This window comes from Diceros bicornis, chromosome 17 (genome assembly GCF_020826845.1).
Source record: "Diceros bicornis minor isolate mBicDic1 chromosome 17, mDicBic1.mat.cur, whole genome shotgun sequence".
Classification (NCBI taxonomy): Eukaryota; Metazoa; Chordata; class Mammalia; order Perissodactyla; family Rhinocerotidae; genus Diceros; species Diceros bicornis.
Genome location: NC_080756.1, coordinates 11,811,714 through 11,834,293, shown reverse-complemented (window position 1 = coordinate 11,834,293; position 22,580 = coordinate 11,811,714). Strand labels below are relative to the sequence as shown.

The 22,580-nt window shown below is 41.0% G+C and overlaps 1 protein-coding gene across 4 annotated transcripts; it reads right to left on the bottom strand.

The window, feature by feature from the left end:
* Positions 1 to 1,943: 1,943 nt before the first annotated feature.
* NEMP1 (nuclear envelope integral membrane protein 1) lies at positions 1,944 to 19,608 on the bottom strand. 4 transcript variants are annotated; one of them, XM_058557869.1, is made up of 10 exons: positions 19,462 to 19,545; positions 13,839 to 13,947; positions 10,740 to 10,864; positions 9,385 to 9,604; positions 7,948 to 8,020; positions 6,524 to 6,617; positions 5,943 to 6,057; positions 4,782 to 5,007; positions 3,805 to 3,978; positions 1,944 to 3,050 (listed from the first exon to the last, which is right to left on the bottom strand). In XM_058557869.1, the coding sequence occupies exons 3-10, from the start codon at positions 10,839 to 10,841 to the stop codon at positions 2,870 to 2,872; spliced, it is 1,185 nt and encodes a 394-aa protein (XP_058413852.1). In that variant the 5' UTR covers positions 10,842 to 10,864; positions 13,839 to 13,947; positions 19,462 to 19,545; the 3' UTR covers positions 1,944 to 2,869. The 4 variants fall into 4 exon arrangements, with proteins under 4 accessions (XP_058413852.1, XP_058413851.1, XP_058413853.1 ...); XM_058557868.1 differs by lacking the exon at positions 13,839 to 13,947 and having other exon boundaries at positions 19,462 to 19,608; XM_058557870.1 differs by lacking the exon at positions 19,462 to 19,545 and having other exon boundaries at positions 13,839 to 14,450.
* Between the last annotated feature and the right edge of the window lie 2,972 nt (positions 19,609 to 22,580).

Below are 22,580 nucleotides of genomic sequence, written 5' to 3'. Positions count from 1 at the left end.
CGGCCTCCCATATAAAGTGGAGGAAGATGGGCACAGATGTTAGCCCAGGGCCGTCTTCCTCAGCAAAAAAAAAAAAAAAAGAGGAGGATTGGCGGATGTTAGCACAGGGCTGATCTCCTCACAAAAAAAAAAAAAAAAAGGTTTATGGAGTCAAGCAATCTCTGGGCACACGGAGGCTCTGAAGCATCTGGGGCAGAGCCACATACGCAGGCAGGGCAAGGACACACAGCACAGCAGAGGCACGGTCCTTCACTGTCTGAGAGCAGCTCTCATCTCTCATCTGCAGGACCCGCTGTCATCTCCACTGCCTACAGCTCAGCTCTCCAACTACCAGACAGGAAGTGATCAACTGAGTTTCATTTTACTCACCCCAAATTCAAACACAGTGAAAAAAACTGGTCTTGAGGTGGAAAGTGTATTTCACAAGGAGTTTACTAAACAGAAAAAGAAGAGAATCTTTCTCTGCTTCACAATGCTGTCTCACTGAAACAAAGACATGAGTCAGGAAAAGTCACCCTGGAGGCAAGCTCCATCTCCCTAAACAGCTATTTGGGGGAATGCATCCAAGTCTCCAGGGAATCCTGAGACCACTTGTGCAGCTGAATTATTTTTTCAAATCAACTTATGCTCAAATATGCTAGGTCTCAATTTCTATAAATGAGGCAAAAAAAAGTCTATTCTAGAGGTCTTAACAGTTCTTTGTAGAGGGATAAAATTATACCATGTACATAATTTACAAAAGCATAAAGGTTTCCCAATATAAAGCTCCTTTACCCTGCAACTTTAACCCACAGCAGCCCAAATACCACTTATTTTTCACTTTCTACTATATGTCTATTTGCAGCCAGTGAGGTAGCTGTCACTTTAGGGCAGTTTACAGCTGTGGGAAACACTGGTGGAAATAACCAACTGGCCACCTGGAGGAAAGTCTCAGAGCTGACATTTTGGAAGTCAGCAATGGAGCCCAGGGCTTTTGAAAATTATCTGCTAAATGGCTGGTCTGAAGGAGTCATTACAGTTTTTTAAAAAATCATCTGCCTTCTCCGTGATCATAGTAAGCCAGTAAGTCTGAAGCTGTGCTCCTGCCAGGGGTGTCTATCTTCCTGGCCAGAGTAATTATAGTTTTTTCCAAAGTACCAGGGTGAAGATCACAAAGAACCAAGTAAATGATGACAGAGACTTGGGAATTTGCCCCCTCATAAACGACATTGCTAGTTTATAAGGGTACTTTCCAATGGCAAAAGAATGTGAAACTAACGCCACTGTAATAAAAGGCAGCAGGAATCTCTGGTCAGAAATGGAATTGCAAATAAGTACAATAAGTTCATGGAAAAATGTATCTGATCCTGATGGCTGAATGAGCATCCAGAGGCATGCAGATTATCTGGAGGTCTATTTCCTGGCAATGCCAATTGTGGAAGCTATTTAGCTACAACTTGTATGCTGTACCAAGACACTTCATGGATAGTTCCAGGGCTTACAAATTAACCAGATTTCGTTGGGGAGGGGTACGGGTGGTGAGGAAAGGCTGAGAGGAAGAGACAAGTAGAACAGGTAGACAAAGGAAGAGAAAGGAAAAGGAGACAGTTTCTTCATTCCACAGCCACTCAAAGATATGTGACCCACAGACAGAAAAAATTGAGAACCTGTAAAAAGCATTTATATTCCCTAAATAACATCACTTTTCCTAACTAGCAGGAATAATTCTATAAACCAAGGGGAAGAGAATATAAGAAATAAAACAAACTGGGGCCGGCCCCGTGGCTTAGCAGTTAGGTGCACGCGCTCCGCTGCTGGCGGCCCGGGTTCAGGTCCCGGGCGGGCACCGATGCACCGCTTCTCCGGCCATGCTGAGGCCGCGTCCCACATACAGCAACTGGAAGGATGTGCAGCTATGCGACATACAACTGTCTACTGGGGCTTTGGGGGGAAAAAATAAATAAATAAAATTATAAAAAAAAAAAAGAAAGAAAACTGAATTGTACATACTTCCCAGGTGAAGGAACAGACCCTTCCTGAAAGGGCAGGGAGGGGCAACGAGGAATGGGAAGGGAAGAACGCTGATGTATTTTTAAGATGGAATTGAAAGTTACGTATAATAAAAAGCCCAACAGACCTCTCCTACAGAAGGGCCTGCAGGCATGTTCCTAAAAGTAAGCAGGACTCAGAATATCATATGTGTGAGAACGAATTCAAAGCTCGACATCACAGCTCCTGGGGCTTTAATGGAGAATCCATATTAATAATATGTAGGCATCTAAGAGGCTTGTGACTCTGCAGCGCCTGCTGATTCTGGAACTTGAATTTGTTACATTTAAAAAAATATATTCATTTAAAAAACAAGATAGACAAATAAAAATCTATTTACCTCTCAAAACAGTTAAAACAAGGATTATTCTAAAGTCACTGACATAAGAGCAGAAGTGGAGGCGGCTCAGATTTGTAGATTTCTCCCCAGATGATACAGCCTGTAGTCTGAACGCAATACTGTACAGATAACAGTTCTCACTTCTGATTGCCAGCCACAGTGGCAGAAGTGCCTCGACTGAATCGACTTTCAAAGAGGAGCTAGAATACCACGCTAGCTGTGGCCATCCAGTTTCTTCGGAAACATAAAGGTGGACCGATAGCCTAACCAATGGGAAGCAATCGGAAGCATTCACTACGTTATCCACTCTCCTTCCTCAGGGATCCCACAGAGACCACCAAGACCATTTCCCAAGGGAGGCCTACTCAGGCCTCTGATTTCAGCGGGAGAATTTCTGCACTATCTCACCCTGTTTCAAAGAGCTGAGAAGCAACTGCATGACACATGCAACAGGGACCATGGAGGTACCAAGCCAGTCCTCATAAAAACAGCTGCCACCACCTAGGTCAGGAAACTGTTCTGTATGATAGCCAGGGACTGGGACTCTGAGTCTTCCTCCTCAGAGGACGTTTCTTCAGAGATGTCATCCTGGGCGATAATGCTCCCTAATCCATACTCCTGCTCATGGACAGAAACCTCATTTGGTGTGAGGTGGGAAGAGCCTTCCATAAAGTCAGCAAATCTGGAAAAGAGAAGATAATACTCATTAGTAACCTGGCTTCTGTCTTTTCTGGCTTTCTTTCAAAATAAGAACAAATTAAAACCCTTGATATGCTCACAGCTCAAATTCTATTGAGTCTAGCAAACATCCCTGTCCTTACTGGTGGGTAAGTAGACTAAAGCAAGAAATAAGGAGAAAAGGAAAGCTGGGATCATAGGCCAACATCCCCTGCAACCCCATCCTGTTTAATAAGCACTAGCCTATCCTTTTTAGTTATGGAAGTGCTAAGGTTCCTTTAATCATCTGTAATCCTGATAAGAGAAGTTATGGGGCATTACATATTTATTCGTGCTTATTGCCCTATAAGCTGTATGCCATGAGGATTCCAAATTGAAGCTTCACATATTCATTGGTACAGTTGCTCCAACAAAAAGAAAACAAAAAACAAAAAAAACCCAACCACCTTCCCACAAAAAAAAAAACCAAAACACTCAGAGAGCAATGCAAAACTATCAGAGGGGAAACTTAATATGGTCCCGGAGTCTTCTCATCTCAATGCTACAATCAAAGCTAGAACAGATAGTTCCTTGAAGAACCAGAAAACAGGCTACTGTTTAACATACGATGATATACGTACCTTTCTCTTGACTACTCCTAGATGAACAGGAAAACAAAGCCACAAATACAAAATGATTATCTAGAAGTATGATCTCTGTTAAAACTCAAGGTCACAATTACCCTGATAGATGCTTGGCATATCTGGCCAAGAGTTTACCTCTTTGGAGACTGGATTCGAGAAACAGTCTTCCAAGGAGAGCAGTCTGGACTGTTACAGTATTCTCGAAGTTCCTCTAAAGCCTTTCGGGTCTCCACCTCGCCTTGTAGCCGGTACTCTTCTTCTGTCAGGAGACGAGGTGGGACAGTCTTTTCTGTTGCCTTACACATCTTTCTGTGCTCACCAAAATAACATCATGAATCATTAATCAGTAATCTGTGTCCATCCTTAGCTCCAGCTCCCTTCACTGGGCAAAGCTTACAGCAGAGAGCGTGAACATTAAGAGTCATCACACCCACCTATCTTCCACAGATATCTTTAGTTATAACGTACTCTTGACACATCACACTATGAGTGACAAGTCAGAGTAGTCAATATTATTCACTAATGTAAATAAATTCCCTTATTTTCCAATAAATGACAGACAAAATATTTATTTTCCAATAAATGGAAAAATGACAAGAAAATGATGGTATAAGATTGTGGTCCATTAACTAGGTTCCCCAAACTGAAGGCATCACCTTGACTATCTGTAATAGAACAACCACTGATAACCTCAGAACCTATGACCACTCCACATTCACTATGCAAGGTGATAACACGCTATGAATTACATCTTAAGATAAGCTGAGGACTCCCACAGCAATCTGAGAGCCAATGTGAAATAATCTGAAACCAGGTGACCTGAAGGCATGTGGTATAAAAGTGATATACTTTGCACCACCTAGTGGTAACAGGAACACATGATACTTTGCTGGACGCTTTTATTTTACATAAAGTGACTAGAATAAAACTATAAAAATGCCTACAGAGAGTTTAAAAAAAAAAAAAGACTCAGAAGGAACAAAAGTAGAAGCATAATACAACAAATTGTCATTAAACAGAGAGGCTCCCAGGTCAACACCTCTGTATCCTTTTGCTGCAACTGCTTCCCAGAATGCACATTACAATACAAAGTGACAATGCCTTTCAGTCACCTGTAGGTGATGTACAGCCACTGAATAGGGTACTCCAGATTCTTAGTACACAGTGCAATGATGACAATGGCAAGGGCAATGTGTGGTATCTGGATACTGGAATACATGAAACATAGGCCCATCAGCTGCAAGGTCCAGGTCAGCAGGTTGATACTTCGCTCGTTCTCCAAGGGCCCATACTTGTAACAGACTGCAAAACTCATGAATCCAACTGTGAGGACATAGCCTATGAGAAGAGTTATCAGAAGACATTCTTTTGCATCTAAAACTGGTAAAAATAATTTGTGTGGGTAGTAGCAGTAAATTCACTATATAGCACCTATTGAACCAGGAAAATAGACAAGACCTTTACTCAATTATTCACTTTTTTCAGTTTCTACCCTTTCTGCTGTCCCAAATTTATCTGGTTCAAATGGAGGATTAAAGCTACATGTTGAACAACTCTAGAATAATCTGTTTAAAAAATCTAATATATGAAGGGGCCAGCCCGGTGGCGTAGTGGTTAAGTTTGCAGGCTCCGCTTCAGCGGCCTGGGGTTCGTAGGTTCAAATCCCAGGTGCAGACCAATGCACCACTCATCAAGCCGTGTGTGGCGGTGTCCCATATATAAAATAGAGGAAGATGGGCACAGATGTTAGCTCAGAGCCAATCTTCCTTAGCAGAAAGAGGAAGATTGGCAACAGATGTTAGCTCAGAGCCAATCTTACTCACACACACACAAAAGAAAAACCTAATATATGAAAATCCAGATTAATCACCTCTCAAAGGGTAGATTATGGGTAACTATCTGTACAACCAAAGGAGTCTCGCTTTATAGATAAAATTCACTTAAGAATCCTTTACTTCTAAAGTCCTCTAGTGTATTTAAAATATGATTATATTAATAAAGTCAATTTACAGTTTTTCAGAAAGATGCGTAAAGAAAGGTATACTTATAAACACTAACAAATTAAAGTCTTCTCCCTAGCAGCATAATTTTATTTTAAGAGAAGGTGGCAACTGTAGAGGGGTTAGAAATAAGTGAAGCACTGTGATCCTTAAGTGTTAATAAAATGGCATGGACTATTAAATTCCTGTAAGCAGGCAACATCTTTTCATGATCAAATTAACTAAAACAGCCCATAAACATACAAAAAGGAAAGCAAAACCGACAATACTTACTTAAAAGATACTGCCAGTAACACCTCCAGATCTCTTGTAAATTTTTAAAAACTAGTTGAATGAGGTACAGAGAAAAGGACCAGCCTCCCACCAGGATGACATAAATGGGACTTTTCTAAGACAGAGTAGAAGTGAAAGCAAAAAGTTACAACAGGCCTTCCATAAATAAAAGAAGCAAAATGGAAGTACAATTTAAAAAAAAAAAATTTCAACCTACTAAAAGTGCACAAAAAAAACATATCTCTTAAAAAGATGTCCTTTATATTTAAAATGGTACAGTCTACAAAGAACACTGGGAAAATGAGATGTTAACTAACTTAAAAGCCTAGCCATGTAATTAGCAAATAGGAAGGAGACTTTAATCCCCCATTGAGCATAGGATTTTAAATAAAAAGGGAAAGTTTGTACGTAATCAGGCTCCAAGTTTCATCATGGAAATTACCTTTCTGAATCAAGGAAAGTGTAGGACACTGACTTATCAGCCATCAATGCAAATTTTCAGTGCACTAAGATTTTCCAAGAAAACAGTCCTTCAACTATCCAAGCTCATCCTAACTGCATATGAAAATTCTGCTACTTACCTTGGGCATAAACTTGGACAGTATGAAAATGATGATTAGTAGAGAGGCCACAATTCCCACACTCATCCCAGTGGAATAGTAGAAGATTTGGCTTCTGCGGAGAGAAAATTTATTTCATCACTATGTGTGCATTCTTCATACATGGCATTGTTCAAACAAGGACAACTATCCCAGCCAAAAGATAGAAAAAATGTACAAGATTAGAACAGGTATTTGCCCAAAACTTGAGGTCAGAAAACTGAAGAGACTGGCACGATGTAGTTGCTGCCAGATTATGAGGATTAGTATCAATGAGGTCCCTGCAAATATATCCCAATAATAAACCTCTGCTTAGTCTCCACTCCCATCCCCAGCATCTCTCCCAACCCAATTTTTAATAAGAATCCTTCTTCTGAGAACTGCACAGCTTCTCTGGGGAGAAGGAAGGGGCAAGCATACTGACCAAGTGGAGACTGGAAACCAGAACTGAACTGATTACCAAGAAGGAAAACTAAACATAGGGCCTAGAACAGAGAGGCTCCTACTCCCATTCCAGGCTCTTTCTACCAGATATTCCTCCCTCACCATGCGCTTCACTCAGGATCCCCAAATAAGGAACAACTTCCCCCAACCTCACTCCAGCCCAACTTCAAACTCTAATTGTTAATCTTTTTTTGTGTGTGTGAGGAAAGTCAGCCCTGAGCTAACATCCATGCCAATCCTCCTCCTTTTTTTTGCTGAGGAAGACTGGCCCTGGGCTAACATCTGTGCCCATCTTCCTCCACTTTATGTGGGATGCCGCCACAGCATGGCCTGACAAGCAGTGCATCGGTGCGCGCCCGGGATCCGAACCCGGGCCGCCGCAGCGGAACGCGCGCACTTAACCACTACACCACGGGGCAGGCCCCAATTGTTAATCTTTCATTCACTGCTCCACAAATACTCATTTTACTTGTGTACGAAGTTAATGTCGATTCTACCTTTGTTGAATGTTTGTTTAGTGATCTATATGTTTTCTTTATATTTGTACGTGTCAGTTTCACCTGGCTTGGCTAGTAGGTTCCTAAAGGCAGGAGATGATTAAGTGGCTGATGTTTATTTCTTTACCTATGAAAAGCACGAACTCATCAACGCATGGCCCTGTAAAAATGAGGGCTTAACACACTATTTCTAAGGGTGGAAAGGATGGTGATATATTGGCTAAATCCCATCATGTGATGGGTCAACCTAACAGGGGAATTTCATTATTGAAAATCTTCCTCAATACAAGAAAAAAACAAAACGCGTAACACATATTAAAGTATTTAAAAAAATTATCCAAGCAGGCAATGGCCTAGCCATAAAGGTCCTGGAAAAGGGAAGGGCAGCACTTAAAGTCTTTATGATGAAAGTCAGGCAGGGGAGGCCTGAGCCTCGTCGTTCCACACTCTAGCCTTGGAACCTACCTGCTCAGCAAGTCCCCACAGAAAAATAGCATAAGTCCAAGGAGGAAAACGAGGAAGAGTTTGGGGTCAAATCCTGAAATAAATAAAGACTTCTGCTTAATAGGAGAACCAAACAGCTTAAGGCATTTTAGAATAAAAGGCAATGTTGGCATTATTGGTCAGCTAATAAAACAAATGCAAAGAGCCCACCTACACAGCATTGTACATTCTACACACAGCCTGGGCATTCTTCCAAAAAGAAAGTACAATTAGGTCTCTGTCTACCCTGTACATTCTAGAAGACCTTATTTTTATTTGGCTACCTACACCACGGCTAAAAGAAACTAAGCTTTGCTTTTTGGACGCAGCCAGGCATACTGCCATCAGCACTTCATGCGATCGCCCACAAGGGGTCTCTACCATTCTGGCTTTCAAGCCTTAAGTCTTTCACAGGCTTGGATTCAGATTTGCCTAGAACTTTGGGTAGGGGCCCTCTGTTGTTCTCTAATTGGCTGCTTCTCTTGCCCAACACCACCACCTACTTCCCTTCTTACAAGTACTGCATTGGAAAAGCCTACACTCAAACACATCTCACTCAGGACCAGGGGGCCAGAGCAGAGGCCCCTAGTGGCACACCAGATACTCCCACAGCTTTCACGTTCACGAGCTCTGAGCCCCCACAAACAGAACAGGAGCAAGAGGGATCAGTAAACGTAAAAGGAACACAAAAAAACTGGCCAATCCTACACAGCCAAAGAACTGTGGTTCCCTACGACAATTGGACGGGCACAACCTATTTCGTTGCAAAACCCAGGGACGTTTTTACTACTCACATCCCAGGACCCTGGGTAGTAACCAAGGAGAGACCAAAAGTTTTAGAGAATTCAACAGCATAATGATCCACCTCCTCTGTGAAACTTTCTCAGACACATTCAGAGAAGGTAAAACTTCAGTTCCACTGAATAAGACATGAAAAGGAGTGCTCTTCATATTTATTTATGGAGCCACAAATACTCTTCATATTCGTGAAGTATCAATATTCAGTTCTTCCTTCAGTTTTTATTGTTTAAGTTCATTCAAGTCTTCAAATGTAGGCCTGTACATTTCAGAACATCTTATCTTTGTCTAGAAGTGCCCAGAAGGCAGACAGAGCAATACTCTGAAGAATATTAGGTATATCAGCTCAGGGCCATTGGAAGTATTAGAAATGCAAGTCTGCACGATTCTAGGAAAGGAGGTACTCAGAATGACCTGAGGTGAAGTCTCGATTCTAGGCCTAAAGGGTTTTATGTGGGGTGGAGTCTCCCTGAACTGTTTGGAGCTGTGGTGTACTCAGGTTATAATCAGAACCAAAATGGAGCTGTCCTGAGCTGACTTCTCTGCCTCACTAATTATACCCTTCAAAGTTCAAGCCCTTCTCACCATAGGATCCATCGGAAAAACAGAGGTAAGACTTACTCCGGGTCAGAATGACACTGTACTTGGTGTCGTCCTCTATAATCTCAACTTTGAGGCAGGTTTTTGTGCTGTATAAACCCACGTTAACATAGGTGTCATTCAATTTCTCTTTTAAAAAGGAAGAAAAAAAGTTCCAGATACTAAACTGCTCTAGCTCCTTCAGTTTCTCCTCATTCTCCACCTGGGTGACTCGTACCAGTTTGGAACTATTTACCCGGATCTGTAACACAAGTAAAATCAAGAGGAGAAAGAAGAAGGTAGGAATTTAAAATTTTCACCAATACAATTTTTTTTAAAAACTTTATGATAAATAGCTAAATCAGTAATGGCACCTTTTCCACAAGGCTTATGAGAAATATAGAGATGCAGCAGCTACAACATAATTGAGCAAATAACACTGCACATGGTACAGAGAGACGGCTGTTAGAATGTCTTGTTGTTAACATGATCTGAATCCACTATTAGGCCAGAACATAGGGGCAGAAAAGACTTACAAGCTGAAAGAGTTATCAATACAGCTATTTATGAGAGAGCATACAAAGCAAGGGTCTAGAATATTAAGAAAACTGCCAGGCACATAAACAGCCGTGAAAATGTTTCAACCCTTTGTCACAAATCACTGATTACGGGTAAACGCTGGTTATAATGTGCCCCAGATGGAATATGATTTTTATATCAGACAACAAAAAAAAAGAGAATTAAAAAAAAAAAAACACCACAAGCCCACCCTTATGTTTTTGACGTGAACAACAAATGCCCTTATCAGTAACTATGCTTATATAGCAGCAGCAACATTTCCAAAAGGACTCATTTTGTTCAATCATTATTACAGCCAAACACTCTTGCTTGCCAGGTGGCTCAACAGTTTGATGAAATAAATGAGACCAAAGTCATTCTATCAAGGGGAAACTTCAGCTCAGGGGGTTTATGAAACACCTTGTGTAGAATTAAAATAGAATAGGAGCAGCAAGGCAAAAGAGTTCACATCCTGACAGTTTCCAGCCCAAAGAAGGAATATGGCCTTTAAAGAAAAAGAGGGTGTGTGTGTGTGTGTGTGTGTGTGTAAAAGGAGAAATGGTTAGGGAAGGAAGCAGTTTCTGTGGGAAAAGGAGGAAGTTTACCTCAGGGTCAAGTACTGTAAGCTACTTAAGGGAACAGAGAGACATGAACACAAAGTAGGCATAAATGCTTATTGATAAAAACACAATTCAGGATAATCTCAACCCTTACAACACTGTTAATAATACTTTTTTTTTTAAATTGTGTGAGGAGGAAAAATGTTTCAAGGTACTCACTAATCACAGACAGACAGATATTCACAGAAGCTGCCCCTGCCAGGGGTCTCCAATTATTACCTGTACCCGTGTCCATACATCATGCCACTTTGGGATAAGCACATTTTTATAACAGAATTGTCGACTGGTAGTCATAAAATCAGCTGGGGATTCCTGAAGCATGACCACGTTTACATCAATTCCGGCTTTAGGCAAAGAAAGGAAATGAGAATTAAGTATAACATAACAGAACAAGCTAATAACTATAACTCATTTCATAAAAGGAATTAAACTGATCACTTAAAGTTGGGAATAAAATGTCAGCGATAGAAACAAGAAAACTGAGAAGAGGGAAGAAATAAGGCAGTCTTATTTCTGTCAAATTTAATTATCTAAATATTATAAATAGTCAATATAACCCAGAAGAAGTAATAACAAAAGCTACTATTAAGTGTTTATTAAGACAGATGGTCTGCCTCATCTAACCTTCCCAACAACGCTATGAGGTAGGCACTCTCATAATCCCTATTTCACAAATGAGGAAACTGATGTTTAAGAAAGATTAAGTAATTTGCCCAAAATCACACAGCTAGTAAACAGCTTAAGGGAATGTCACATCCAGGTCCTGTTTCTCTTATAAAGGCATAGCTAAAGGAACCCATGTGTTGATTTTCTCTACCCCTTTTCTGAGGAGGATGAACAGAACTGGCAATGTTTTTGTATATACAGTACTTTAAGCAGATACAAAAAGACTGCAAAGTTACTTTTTGCCAGCTGTTTTATTTCATTTCAAGTTTTAAGAGAAGTCAATGATATATGCAGTCTCTTTGATTTTACCAAAACAGAGCATTCTCTTCTCAGGAGTTTGTATTCAATCTCAGCTAATTCAAGATTTAAAAACAACCACTCTTGTGTGGCTGGCCAGTGGCATAGCGGTTAAGTTCTCGTGCTCCGTTTCAGCAGCCTGGGGTTTGCAGGTTCAAATCCCAGGAGTGGACCTACGCACCACTTATCAAGCTATGCTGTGGCAGCGTCCCATATAAAGGAGAGGAAGACGGGCACGGATCTTAGGCCAGGGCCAATCTTCCTCAGCAAAAAAGAGGAGGATTGGCAACAGATATTAGCTCAGAGCTAATCTTCCTCAAAAAAAAAAAAAAGGTAGAAAAAAATGACCACTCTTGTATCTTCCCACCCAAGTTTGCACAAGCCATCTTCTTTACCACAAATATTTAAATAATTTCTTCCTTGAGTTCCATATTGTACTTACCAACTTATTAAGTGCTACTCTAAGTGGAAATTTAGTTATCACTTTGGTTCTTAGTACAAAGGTGAGTAGATTTAAATAAACAAAACCAAACACACAAAAACTTCAACCAAACCTTAGAAAGCCAAAGGTACACACACAAAAAGGCAATGATGCCTACCAGTCCAAAATGGTTTTAGGGTGAAGTAAGACTAATTTTGAAGTTAAATCCAGTACTAAACCTAAATGTAAGAGCAAAAACTATAAAACGCTTAGAAGAAAACACAGGTGTAAATCTTCATGACCTTGGATTAGGCAATGGTTTCTTAGATATGACACTAAAGCATAAGCAACCAAAGAAAAAACAGATAAATTGAACTCCATAAAAATTGAAAACTTTTGTTTCAAAGGACATTACCAAGAAAGTGAAAAGACAACCCATAAAATGGGAGAAAATATTTGCAAATCATATACCTGATGAGGGTCTAGTATCCAGAATACATAAAGAACTACTACAACTCAACAATAAAAAGAGAAATAACCAAATTTTTTTAATGGGCAAAGGATTTAAATAGACATTTCTCCAAAGAAGATATACAAATGGCCAATAAGCACATAAAAAGACACTCAATATCATTAATCATTAGGGAAATGCAAACCAAAGCCACAATGAAATATCTCTTCACACTTATTAGGATGGCTGTAATCAAGAGGACAATAACAAGTGTTGTCGATGATGTGGAGAAATTGGAACCCTCCTACATTGCTCATGAGAATGTAAAGTGATGCAGCCTCTTTGGAAAACAGTTTGGCAGTTCCTCAAAAAGTTAAACACAGAGTTGTTACGTGACCCAGCAATTCCACTCCTATGTATATTCCAAAGAGAACTGAAAACATTATGTCCACACAAAAGTTTGTAACAAATGTTGATAGCAGCAATATCCATAATAACCAAAAAGTGTAAACAATCCAAATGTCCACCAACTAATGACCGGATAAACAAAATGTGGTACAGCCATGCAACGGAACATTATTCAGCCATAAAAAGAAGTAGTGATACATACTACGACATGGATGAACCTTGAAAACATGCGAATGAAAGAAGCCAGACAGAAAAGGCCATGTATCACATGATCCCATTTACATGAAATATCCAGAATAGGTAAATCCAGAGACAGAAAGTAGATCAGTGGTTGCCAGGGGCTGGGAGGAGAGAGGAATGGAGAGTGACCGCTAAGGCATATGCGGTTTCATTTTGGAGTAATGAAAATATTCTGGAATTAGTCAGTGGTGATGGTTGTACCTTGTGAATATACTAAAAACCTAAAAAGGGTGAATTTTATGGTATGTGAATTTATGGTATCGCAATATTTTTTTTGTTTTTGAGGAAGATTGGCCCTGCGCTAACATCTGTTGCCAATCTTCGTCTTTTTTTTTTTTTCTTTTTTCTCCCCAAAGCCCCAGTACATAGTTGTGTATCATAGTTGTAGAGTTGTAGCTCTTCTATGTGGGACGCCACCTCAGCATGGCCTGTGGAAAAGTGAGTAGATCCGCGCCCAGGATCCAAACTGGCAAACCCCGGGCCACTGAAGCAGAACACATGAACTTAACCGCTACGCCACTGGGTCGGCCCCTTATATCTCAATTTTTAAAAATTCAGTCTTGATATTGTAGGGAAGGGAAAAGTTTTCCTTGACCCTCTTAGGGTCACTGGCTGGGTCTGAAAATTAAACTGGCAAAGATAGATTAACAGGAGAAAAGCATACAAATTTATTTAATGTGTTTTACGTGACACAAAAGCCTTCATAAGGAAATGAAGACCCAAAGAAACAGATCCATGTACTTTTATGCTAGGTTTGATGAAGAGTGGACAGTCATGGAGGAATATGATAGGGTAAGGAGGATGAAATAATTGTAGTGAACTAGGGGAAACTGACCCAGGCCTGTTTGTTAGGATTCTTCTGGGCGTCCCTCTGTCTTTGGAGATAAGGATGCTCCTGTCCTCCAGGTGTAGGGAGGGCACCTCTCACATGAGGGTTTTATGGCCTGTTTCAGGGAAGAAGGGCGATGTGGGGAGGTCAGAGTGACCCACCTGCTTCTGCTGTCTTCTCAAATTCCCTCAGCTTAAAATATTCAATATGCCAAGGGGCCATATTTTGGAGTATCATGTCCTGAACCCCATTTATCAATTTCTCACTAGAAATCCAATAGTAATTTGTATTTCCTTCAAGCCTATCTTTCATAAAATGAAACCTTTACAAAATCCTGTTGACATCTGTCTCACTAGTAATCCCCCAAACATACTGAAAAAATACCCACTCACAAATATGTATCAAGAGTTTATTTTCCAGGCCAGGCCTGTGGCGTAGTAGTTAAGTCCAGCACAGTCCGCTTCGGCCACCTGGGTTCACAGGTTCGGATCCCTGGCACAGACCTACACCAGTCATCAAGCCATGCTGTGGCGGCAACCCACATATAACGTGGAGGAAGAATGGCACTGATGCTAGCTCAGGGCTAATCTTCCTCAGGCGAAAAAAAAAAAAAGGAGTAGGATTGGCAACAGATGTTAGCTCAGAGCAAATCTTCCTCACAAAAAAAAAAAGTTTATTTTCCTCTGGAGAGTGTAAGAGAGTAAGGTTATATGAAGCTTAAAACTACTATATATAAAAATTCATTGAGGTCTGCAAAAACATTGGGAAGTATTAAAAAAAAAAGATGTTGAACAAAAACCTATCACTTCCTTAATACAATATCCAGTCAATTTACAAAGACCCAAGTAAAAACGTACACCTGTCAAAAAAAAAAAAAAAATTCACTTATTAACCCCTTCTTTCCCACAGCACCAAGTAATATAACAGTATTAAGCCCATTTATTATCTTCAAGAGGGTAATAAGATGCAAATTATGTGTCAATAGCACAGGCCATTTGAAAAACTTTTATTTTTTTATTTTTTTTGAGTGTGAGGAAGATCAGCCCTGAGCTAACATCCATGCTAATCCTCCTCTTTTTGCTGAGGAAGACCGGGTCTGAGCTAACATCTATTGCCAATCCTCCTCCCTTTTTTTTCCCCAAAGCCCCAGTAGATAGTTGTATGTCATAGTTACACATCCTTCTAATTGCTGTATGTGGGACCGGCCTCAGCATGGCCAGAGAAGCGGTGCATCGGTGCGCGCCCAGGATCCAAACCCGGGCCGCCAGTAGCGGAGCGCGCGCACTTAAGCGCTAAGCCACGGGGCCAGCCCTGAAAAACTTAATGCCAAGAAAATGCATCATTGTTTTCAAACTTTAAAACTCTCCAATGCCATTTTCCTAAAGAAATAAAACTGTTTTATAAAAAGCAGCACCTTTTAAAATCTAGTGCTTCCTTTTCCCAAGTTCCACACCAGTCAAGGGAAAGAATTTTAAATGAATAAGTAAATAAACTTCTTTAACGGCAACCTCCTACGGAAATCAGCACCTTGGCCAGCCACATCTTTGGAAATTCACCAAGAAGGAAAATATACCAATTCAGCCCAAAAGGATAATCTGTGGAAACAATCACCACTTCGGCTATAGCTGAAATTGCTAGAAACACAGACCAAATCAAATGACTTTAAACATATACAAGTTGTGAAAACACTCACGTTAGAACCTTGTGCTTCCAGCAGCAAAAGGGCATGTGCCACCTCTCTTTCCCTCCCCAAAGTGAGTTAGCCAGCCGGTTAAAAAGCAGAATGCATAACACATTCAAGAAAATACCTTCTCGGGCCGGCCCGTGGCTTAGCTTAGCTTAGCGGTTAAGTGCACGCGCTCTGATGCTGGCGGCCTGGGTTCGTATCCCAGGCGCGCACCGATGCACCACTTCTCCAGCCATGCTGAGGCCGAGTCCCACATACAGCAACTAGAAGGGTGTGCAACTATGACGTACAACTATCTACTGGGGCTTTGGGGGGATAGATAAATAAATAAACTTTAAAAAAAAAAAAAATTAAAAAAAAAAGAAAATACCTTCTGAACCCAAAGACCTAGTTCTTCTCAGAAAATCCCTTCTTGGAATTTAGTGAATCACAACTTGCTAATTATATTGACCCATAAAGCAGCTATTCAAAGGTTAACAACTTCACATTTACTTATAATCATTACAAACTTACTTTTCACTTACTTTTCAATCAGCAACACTGATCATTTAACGTCTACAGGTAAAAGGTAATGAAAATGATTCATAGTATGTGAGGACTGGAATGGACCCTAAAAAGTCTTAAAAAAAACCACCTCTTTTAATTCTTAAACAGCTTCTTTTCATTTCTAGAGGTAATCCACTTCACCTCACCTCACTTCAAATGCTAACATTAATTATAGATTACAAAGTAAAATAAAAAAATTAAATCGTACCACACACACAAAAAAAATAATGCAATTTTGGAGGGCCCTTTAAGCGTAAAAGAAATGGAAATAAATCTAAAGAATAAAATCAAGTAACCACATAAAAAATATAAATCTTCTATTTAAAAAGATAAAAGGGGGCAAACTAAGGACAAGTTCTGCAATAAACAAATAATTAAATATATATATCCTAAATATATAAAAAAGCAAAAATTCATTTTTAAAGTACACAAAATATCACAATAAATAGACCAAGAACAGTTGAAAGATGCTCCCTCACAAATAATGCAAGAAATGCAAAGTAAATTAAGATACCACTTTCAATCTATCAAATTAGCAAAGGTGTTACAGTCTGGAATATCCAGTGCTGGCAAGGGTATGGGCCACAAGCTAATATTGCTGATAGTGGTGTAAACTGGCACACCTTTTCAAGAAAGTATTTCAGCAAGGTGTTTCAAGGGTCTTAAATATATTTTAGCTTTTTTTGTGTGTGTGTGACAAGATCGGCCCTGAGCTAACATCTGCCAATCCTCCTCTTTTTGCTGAGGAAGACTGGTCCTGGGCTAACATCCATGCCCATCTTCCTCCACTTTATATGGGATGCCGCCACAGCATGGCTTGACAAGCGGTGCGATGGTGCGCGCCTGGGATCCAAACCGCCGAACCCCGGGCCGCCGCAGCGGAGCGCGCGCACTTAACCGCTTGCGCCACTGGGCTGGCCCCTATAGTTTAGCTTTTGATCTAATAAATCTATTTCTGATAATCTATCCTAAAAAAATAATCCAAATACAACAAAAATTTATACAGAAAGATGTTCACAAAGTGTTATCTACACGAATGAAAAACTAGAAACACCAAATATCCAACCAAATGTTTAATTCAGAAATATTAGGGCCGGCCCCGTGGCTTAGCGGTTAGGTGCTCGAGCTCCACTGCTGGTGGCCCGGGTTTGGATCCCAGGCACACACCACCCGGGCGCACACCGAGGCACCGCTTGTCCGGCCATTCTGAGGCCGCATCCCACATACAGCAACTAGAAGGATGTGCAACTATGACATACAACTATCTACTGGGGCTTTGGGGAAAAAAACGGAGGAGGATTGGCAACAGATGTTAGCTCAGAGCCGGTCTTCCTCAGCAAAAAGAGGAGGATTAGCACGGATGTTAGCTCAGGGCTGAGCTTCCTCACAAAAAAATAAATAAAGTTTCTTTAAAAAAAAAAAAAGAAATATTAAATAGTCTGCCCATATAACAGTACAGAATACAAGGAAAAATAACATTTATGAAGAATTTTAAATGACACAGGAAAGGAAAATGCTTATGCTACAAAATCAAATAAGAAAACCACCTCTTGTAACAACTGGTGATATCCAGGGAAGAGACCAGGACTGCTGACAGGCATACAAATGTATTATCAACTCAAAAAAATTTAATTAAAAACATGGGGAACAACATAGAAAACATGTGGAAAAACAACAACAAACACACAGACACAGAAAATAGATTGGTGGTTACCAGACGGGAAGGGGGAGGAGGAGTGTGAAAGGGGTCAAAGGGCACATTTGGATGATGACAGACGGCAACTAGACTTTTGGTGGTGAACATGAGGTACTCTACACAGAAGCTGAAATATAATGATGTACACCTGAAATTTATATAATGTTATAAACCAGTTACCCCAATAAAAAATTTAAAAAAAGAAACAATTATTGCTTAAAAAAAAAAATGTGGAGAAAGACCAGAAGAAAGTGTGCTAAAATAGATGGCCTCTGAGAAGAATAAACAGTGAGGGCTTTTTCTACTTCTTTATACTTAATTGTACTTGCCAAGTAGTCCAAAATAAACTCATATTATTTCTATAACCAAATTTTTCAAAAACTTCCAGTGAGAAAGAACTCCCTACCTTTCTAAGTATTCCATTCTATCTTTAAGCAGCTCTGACTTAGAGAGTTCTTCCCCATTACATGTAGCTGTCACCCATACGATCTATCAGGCCACACAGAACAAATACCATCCGGAGTTCACCCTTCTCGAAGCCAAGAAGTCCCTGTTCCTCTCTTCATTAAAGAAACTTGAAGAGAGACAACTGAGTGAGCGCTATGTAGGAGCATTTTTGCGTATATTTTCTCTTTCATCCCCACAATCCCACTTTAGAGGTGAACCACCTGGCCCAGGTTCATTCAGATCATAAGCAGCCCTTCAAATGTTACTCTAGGCCCTGCCTCTTCCTGGAAAAGAATCTTCCTGGAGACCTACCCACCTCTCCCTAAAAAAACCGTTTCAGAAGGACGCTGCACTTTGGAACTAGATCTGTGGATCCTGAAACAACCTTAAAGCTGCAGCTGAGGATAATCATAAGTGATACCACGAGACAGTCAGCAAACCAGGGACAGGGGAGAGAGCATGATATGTGTTCACAGAGATGGTTATCTTAACCTCGTGAGTTTCAACTCCCTCCAGTGGAAGCTCGGAAACCTCACTTATTTTTCTGTTGTGCATTTTAAGGACAAGGGGGTAGAAGGAGGTTTTTTACAAACACACTCTAGGTTTTCCGGATTAGAGCGGAAAAGGAAAACAGTTTCATCCCAGTCCAAAGCCAAGCATCCAGAAGCAGGTATCAAGAAAGTTTGCTTGAGGAATGAATAAATTTCCAAAAGAAACCTAGTCGATGGCTGAATGGCGTTTCTATCTTTTTCGGAAACGGGAATTTACCTGCCCCGGGTCCGTTCTACAGAGCCGGTAGGGGCGAGGGTTTTACAGGAGCAGAAGATATATTAGATAGAGGTCACTGCATTTCAGTGAACTGTAATGATCTGTTCAGGCACCCGTGCCGGGTCCTGACAGAGCACACGCTCAAAAGGTGTTGCTAAATTGATGAATGAATGGGATGCTCCCTTTCCAGAGGCAGCTCCGCCTGGCCGAACGGTCCTCCCTCTCCTTCCGCAGCCCCCAAGACCGCTTCTCGCCCAGTCCAGGCCTCCCTGCCCATCTCCCTTCTCCCTCCCCACTCTGGGTAGCTGCCCACGGGCCCAGATCCCTCAGTGCCGACACCCACTCGCCGACCACAAAGCTTCTTCCCCCGCACCACGCCTGCGCCGCTGGGCAGAATAACGGTCCGCGCCCTGGGGACATTCCCCACTTTCCTAAATATAACCCCATCGCACCCGCCCCCTTGGCTGCTGCTGCCCGGGCGGTACCTGAGCCGCAGACCAAGCAGCCGGAGAGCACGAGGAGCAGCCGCGCTGCCCCAGCGCCCCCGGCCCCCCAGCCCCATGGCCCGGCACCAACTGCCGCCGAGACCGCCACTTTCATTCCTCCCGCCATGGCCGCCTCACGCCGCCGCCGCCTCACGTGCCTCTCCCCAGCAACTAACCCGGAACAGGCGGGGCCGGCAGCCTATCCGCTACAAGACCCGCCCCCTAACAACCAATCGGATGGGCGGCGCTTCGAGCTCTCAGTCCTGTACGGACCCTAAATCCCGCCTCTTAGCAACTGCTGTGAGAGGGCGGGAGAAGCAGCTTTCAGCCTATTAGAAGGTGGGCTCTCATCTTAGCAATGGCGACAGGAAGATCCCACCCTTAACAACATGCTTCCGTCTCCAGCTTATTTACAACTGGTGCGATTGATGGTAAGCTTAACCAATAGAAAATTAGAATGGACGAGGGCTCCGTGAGCAAACTTGATAGTTCCGTCGAACTTGTCTCAAGTTCCTTGTTTTCTCTCTTTCCTTTTTATCACCATCTTTTTGTTAAGGGAAACTTATAATTGAGACCTCGTTATAAATAGGGTCCTGACGGGACAATTTTTTTAAGACGACTGTGTCCTCCAAGGCCCTAAATGATTTAAAACGGAAATCTCACACACACAAATTGCGTTGTCAGTGTTTTATAGGAATAAACGTTAGTATTTAAAAACGTAGTCATAGGGATTTTTTTGGAAGCGAAATGAATGTGAAGATTAAAAGTTTTTATTCCTCACAACATCTTGTGAGACAAATATCTCCGTTTAAGAAGCAGCCAAAGCTAAAACAGGCAAAGAAACCTGCCCAGGATTGCGTGGTTAGTTGGGCTGGGCTGCGGTTCCACCCGAAGTCTTACTCACCCCAAAGCCTGAGTTCTTTCTATGCATCAGGCAGCTTCCCATTAAATGATTTGATACAGTGAGGGCCTAGCAGAGTGCCTGCCACATAACAGGTGTTCAGGAAATGTTAGGAGAAATTGAAGCATCACATTTTTTTTTAGAGGATCTGATAGTGGTGGGTAGGAGCATTAGGGATGATGGAGCCTAGTGAGTTGAGAGGAAATTCAGGGAAGGAGGTAACTGCTGCGGAAGGTTCAAGCTTTCACAACAAGGAATTTTTAAGAAGTCAAAATAAAGCTGAGCCATGGGCAAAAGAACAAATTTCATCCTCAGAAAGAAAAGTGTAGGCTGCTCCTGCTGCAATGGTCATCTAATGTCTCTCTCACACGTTCCCTTGGCTGACCTAGAAAGGTGAGTATCAACAGTAATAAATCACGTGAATACTGTGTCCCCTTGATACCATGTGATGAAAACCGCATTTTACCTCTGTGATTTTCCTCCTTTCCCATGAGAAAAACATTAAATTCCAGTAGAGGCGCATCCTACAAAATACCTGACCAGTACTCCTCCAAACTATCAAGGTCATCAAAAACAAGGAAAGTCTGAGAAACTGTCACAGCCAAGAGGAGCCTAAGGAGACATGAAAACCAAATGTAATATGCTATGGTGGATGGGGTCCTGGAACAGAAAAAAAAATTAGGTAAAAACTAAGGAAATTTGAATAAACTATAGACTTTTAGTTAATAATAATGTATTAATACTGGGTCATTAATGGTGGCAAAGGCACCATACTAATGTTAAGATAATAATAATGGAAACTGGATGTGGGGTATATGGGAACTCTTTGTATTATCTTCTCAATTTTTCTGTAAATCTAAAACTTTTAAAAAATGATTTGTGTATGTGTATTGTCAACACAAATAATCCATAATCAACCTATAAATCAAAATTGGGGTGAAGTTTATTATGAGCCAAGTTTGAAGACTATAGCCCAGGGCCTTCCTTCCCCAAGGAAGAAAGGGCACCAAAGAAGTGGGGTGTACAGAGTGGTTATATACTGTCTTGGAACAAAGCATACATCACATTTGGCAGGAATATCTCTTTTACTTCTGTCAGGAGATGCTTAGCTGGCACAGCAGGTCAGTGGTCAGCAGGTCAGTGGTCACAAGGTGAGCACAGCAGGTCGGTAATTAATCCTTAGTTCCCAGGAAGAGATGCTTATTCTTAAAGAAATGGTGATATGGGGGGAAGCTACATCCCTATCTTTAGGGGCATCATTCTTGTCTTTGGGGCATAGTAAATGTTTAAAACAGATATACAATGTATATTCAACAAGACATGTCAGGCCCTTTTGGAAAAACAAGATCAGGCTGAATTAGTTTTAAACCAAATGGCTTCCTCATATACTCCAATATATCCCATTGCTTTTCATTTATTTATCAGTATATACACATACACACACACATTTTCTACCAGGCCCCAAATTCTCACCATTCAGAGCTCGCTCTTTGGTTGTGAATAAAGGCCAGAGAACAGGAGAACTAATTCCAGGTTTGGAAACTAATTCCAGAAGATCACTGGCTGTTAAAATATGTAAACGAGGTATAGATAATAAGACTGGCTGTCCCATTAAACTTTACCATCCAAATGAGTTCTGTCACTTCGAGATAGTCACTCAAGAAGCTTTTAGCCTTGTTTTAATAACGAGGACACTGCTCAAAACACTTTGAGAATCATCTTCAGAGTCTATAGCACACACTGCAATGAATATTCATTATCTGCAGGTGGCTCTGATTTATGCAAATAGCCAAAGAACTCAGGCCAAGACTGATGAGTAAATAGGGTGGGAAATCTGGATATAAATGTTTCAGAATTTTTTTGGATTTTAGAAACATATACGGTGCATATACATATACAATACATAAGGCAACAGTCCCAGTGGGGTCTGGGACAGCAACCGTAATCAAACAAATTAATATTTCTGCAATGAGATATATGAATATTCACATTGGGATAAACAAAAGTGGGATAAATGAAACTATAAATAATGAAAGTTTAGGAGGTCTGCCACAAAATAAGTTCAGGTCAGATTAGGTTTTGTTGTCAAATGAGTTATGAAAAACTTTTGGTTTTCATTCGTTTTAATTTAGGAAAAGGATTACAGATGGTGAATATTTAATGAAGACACTCCATGTACTCAGTCACTCAAGCTAGAAGTCCAGGAGTCACCCTAAGC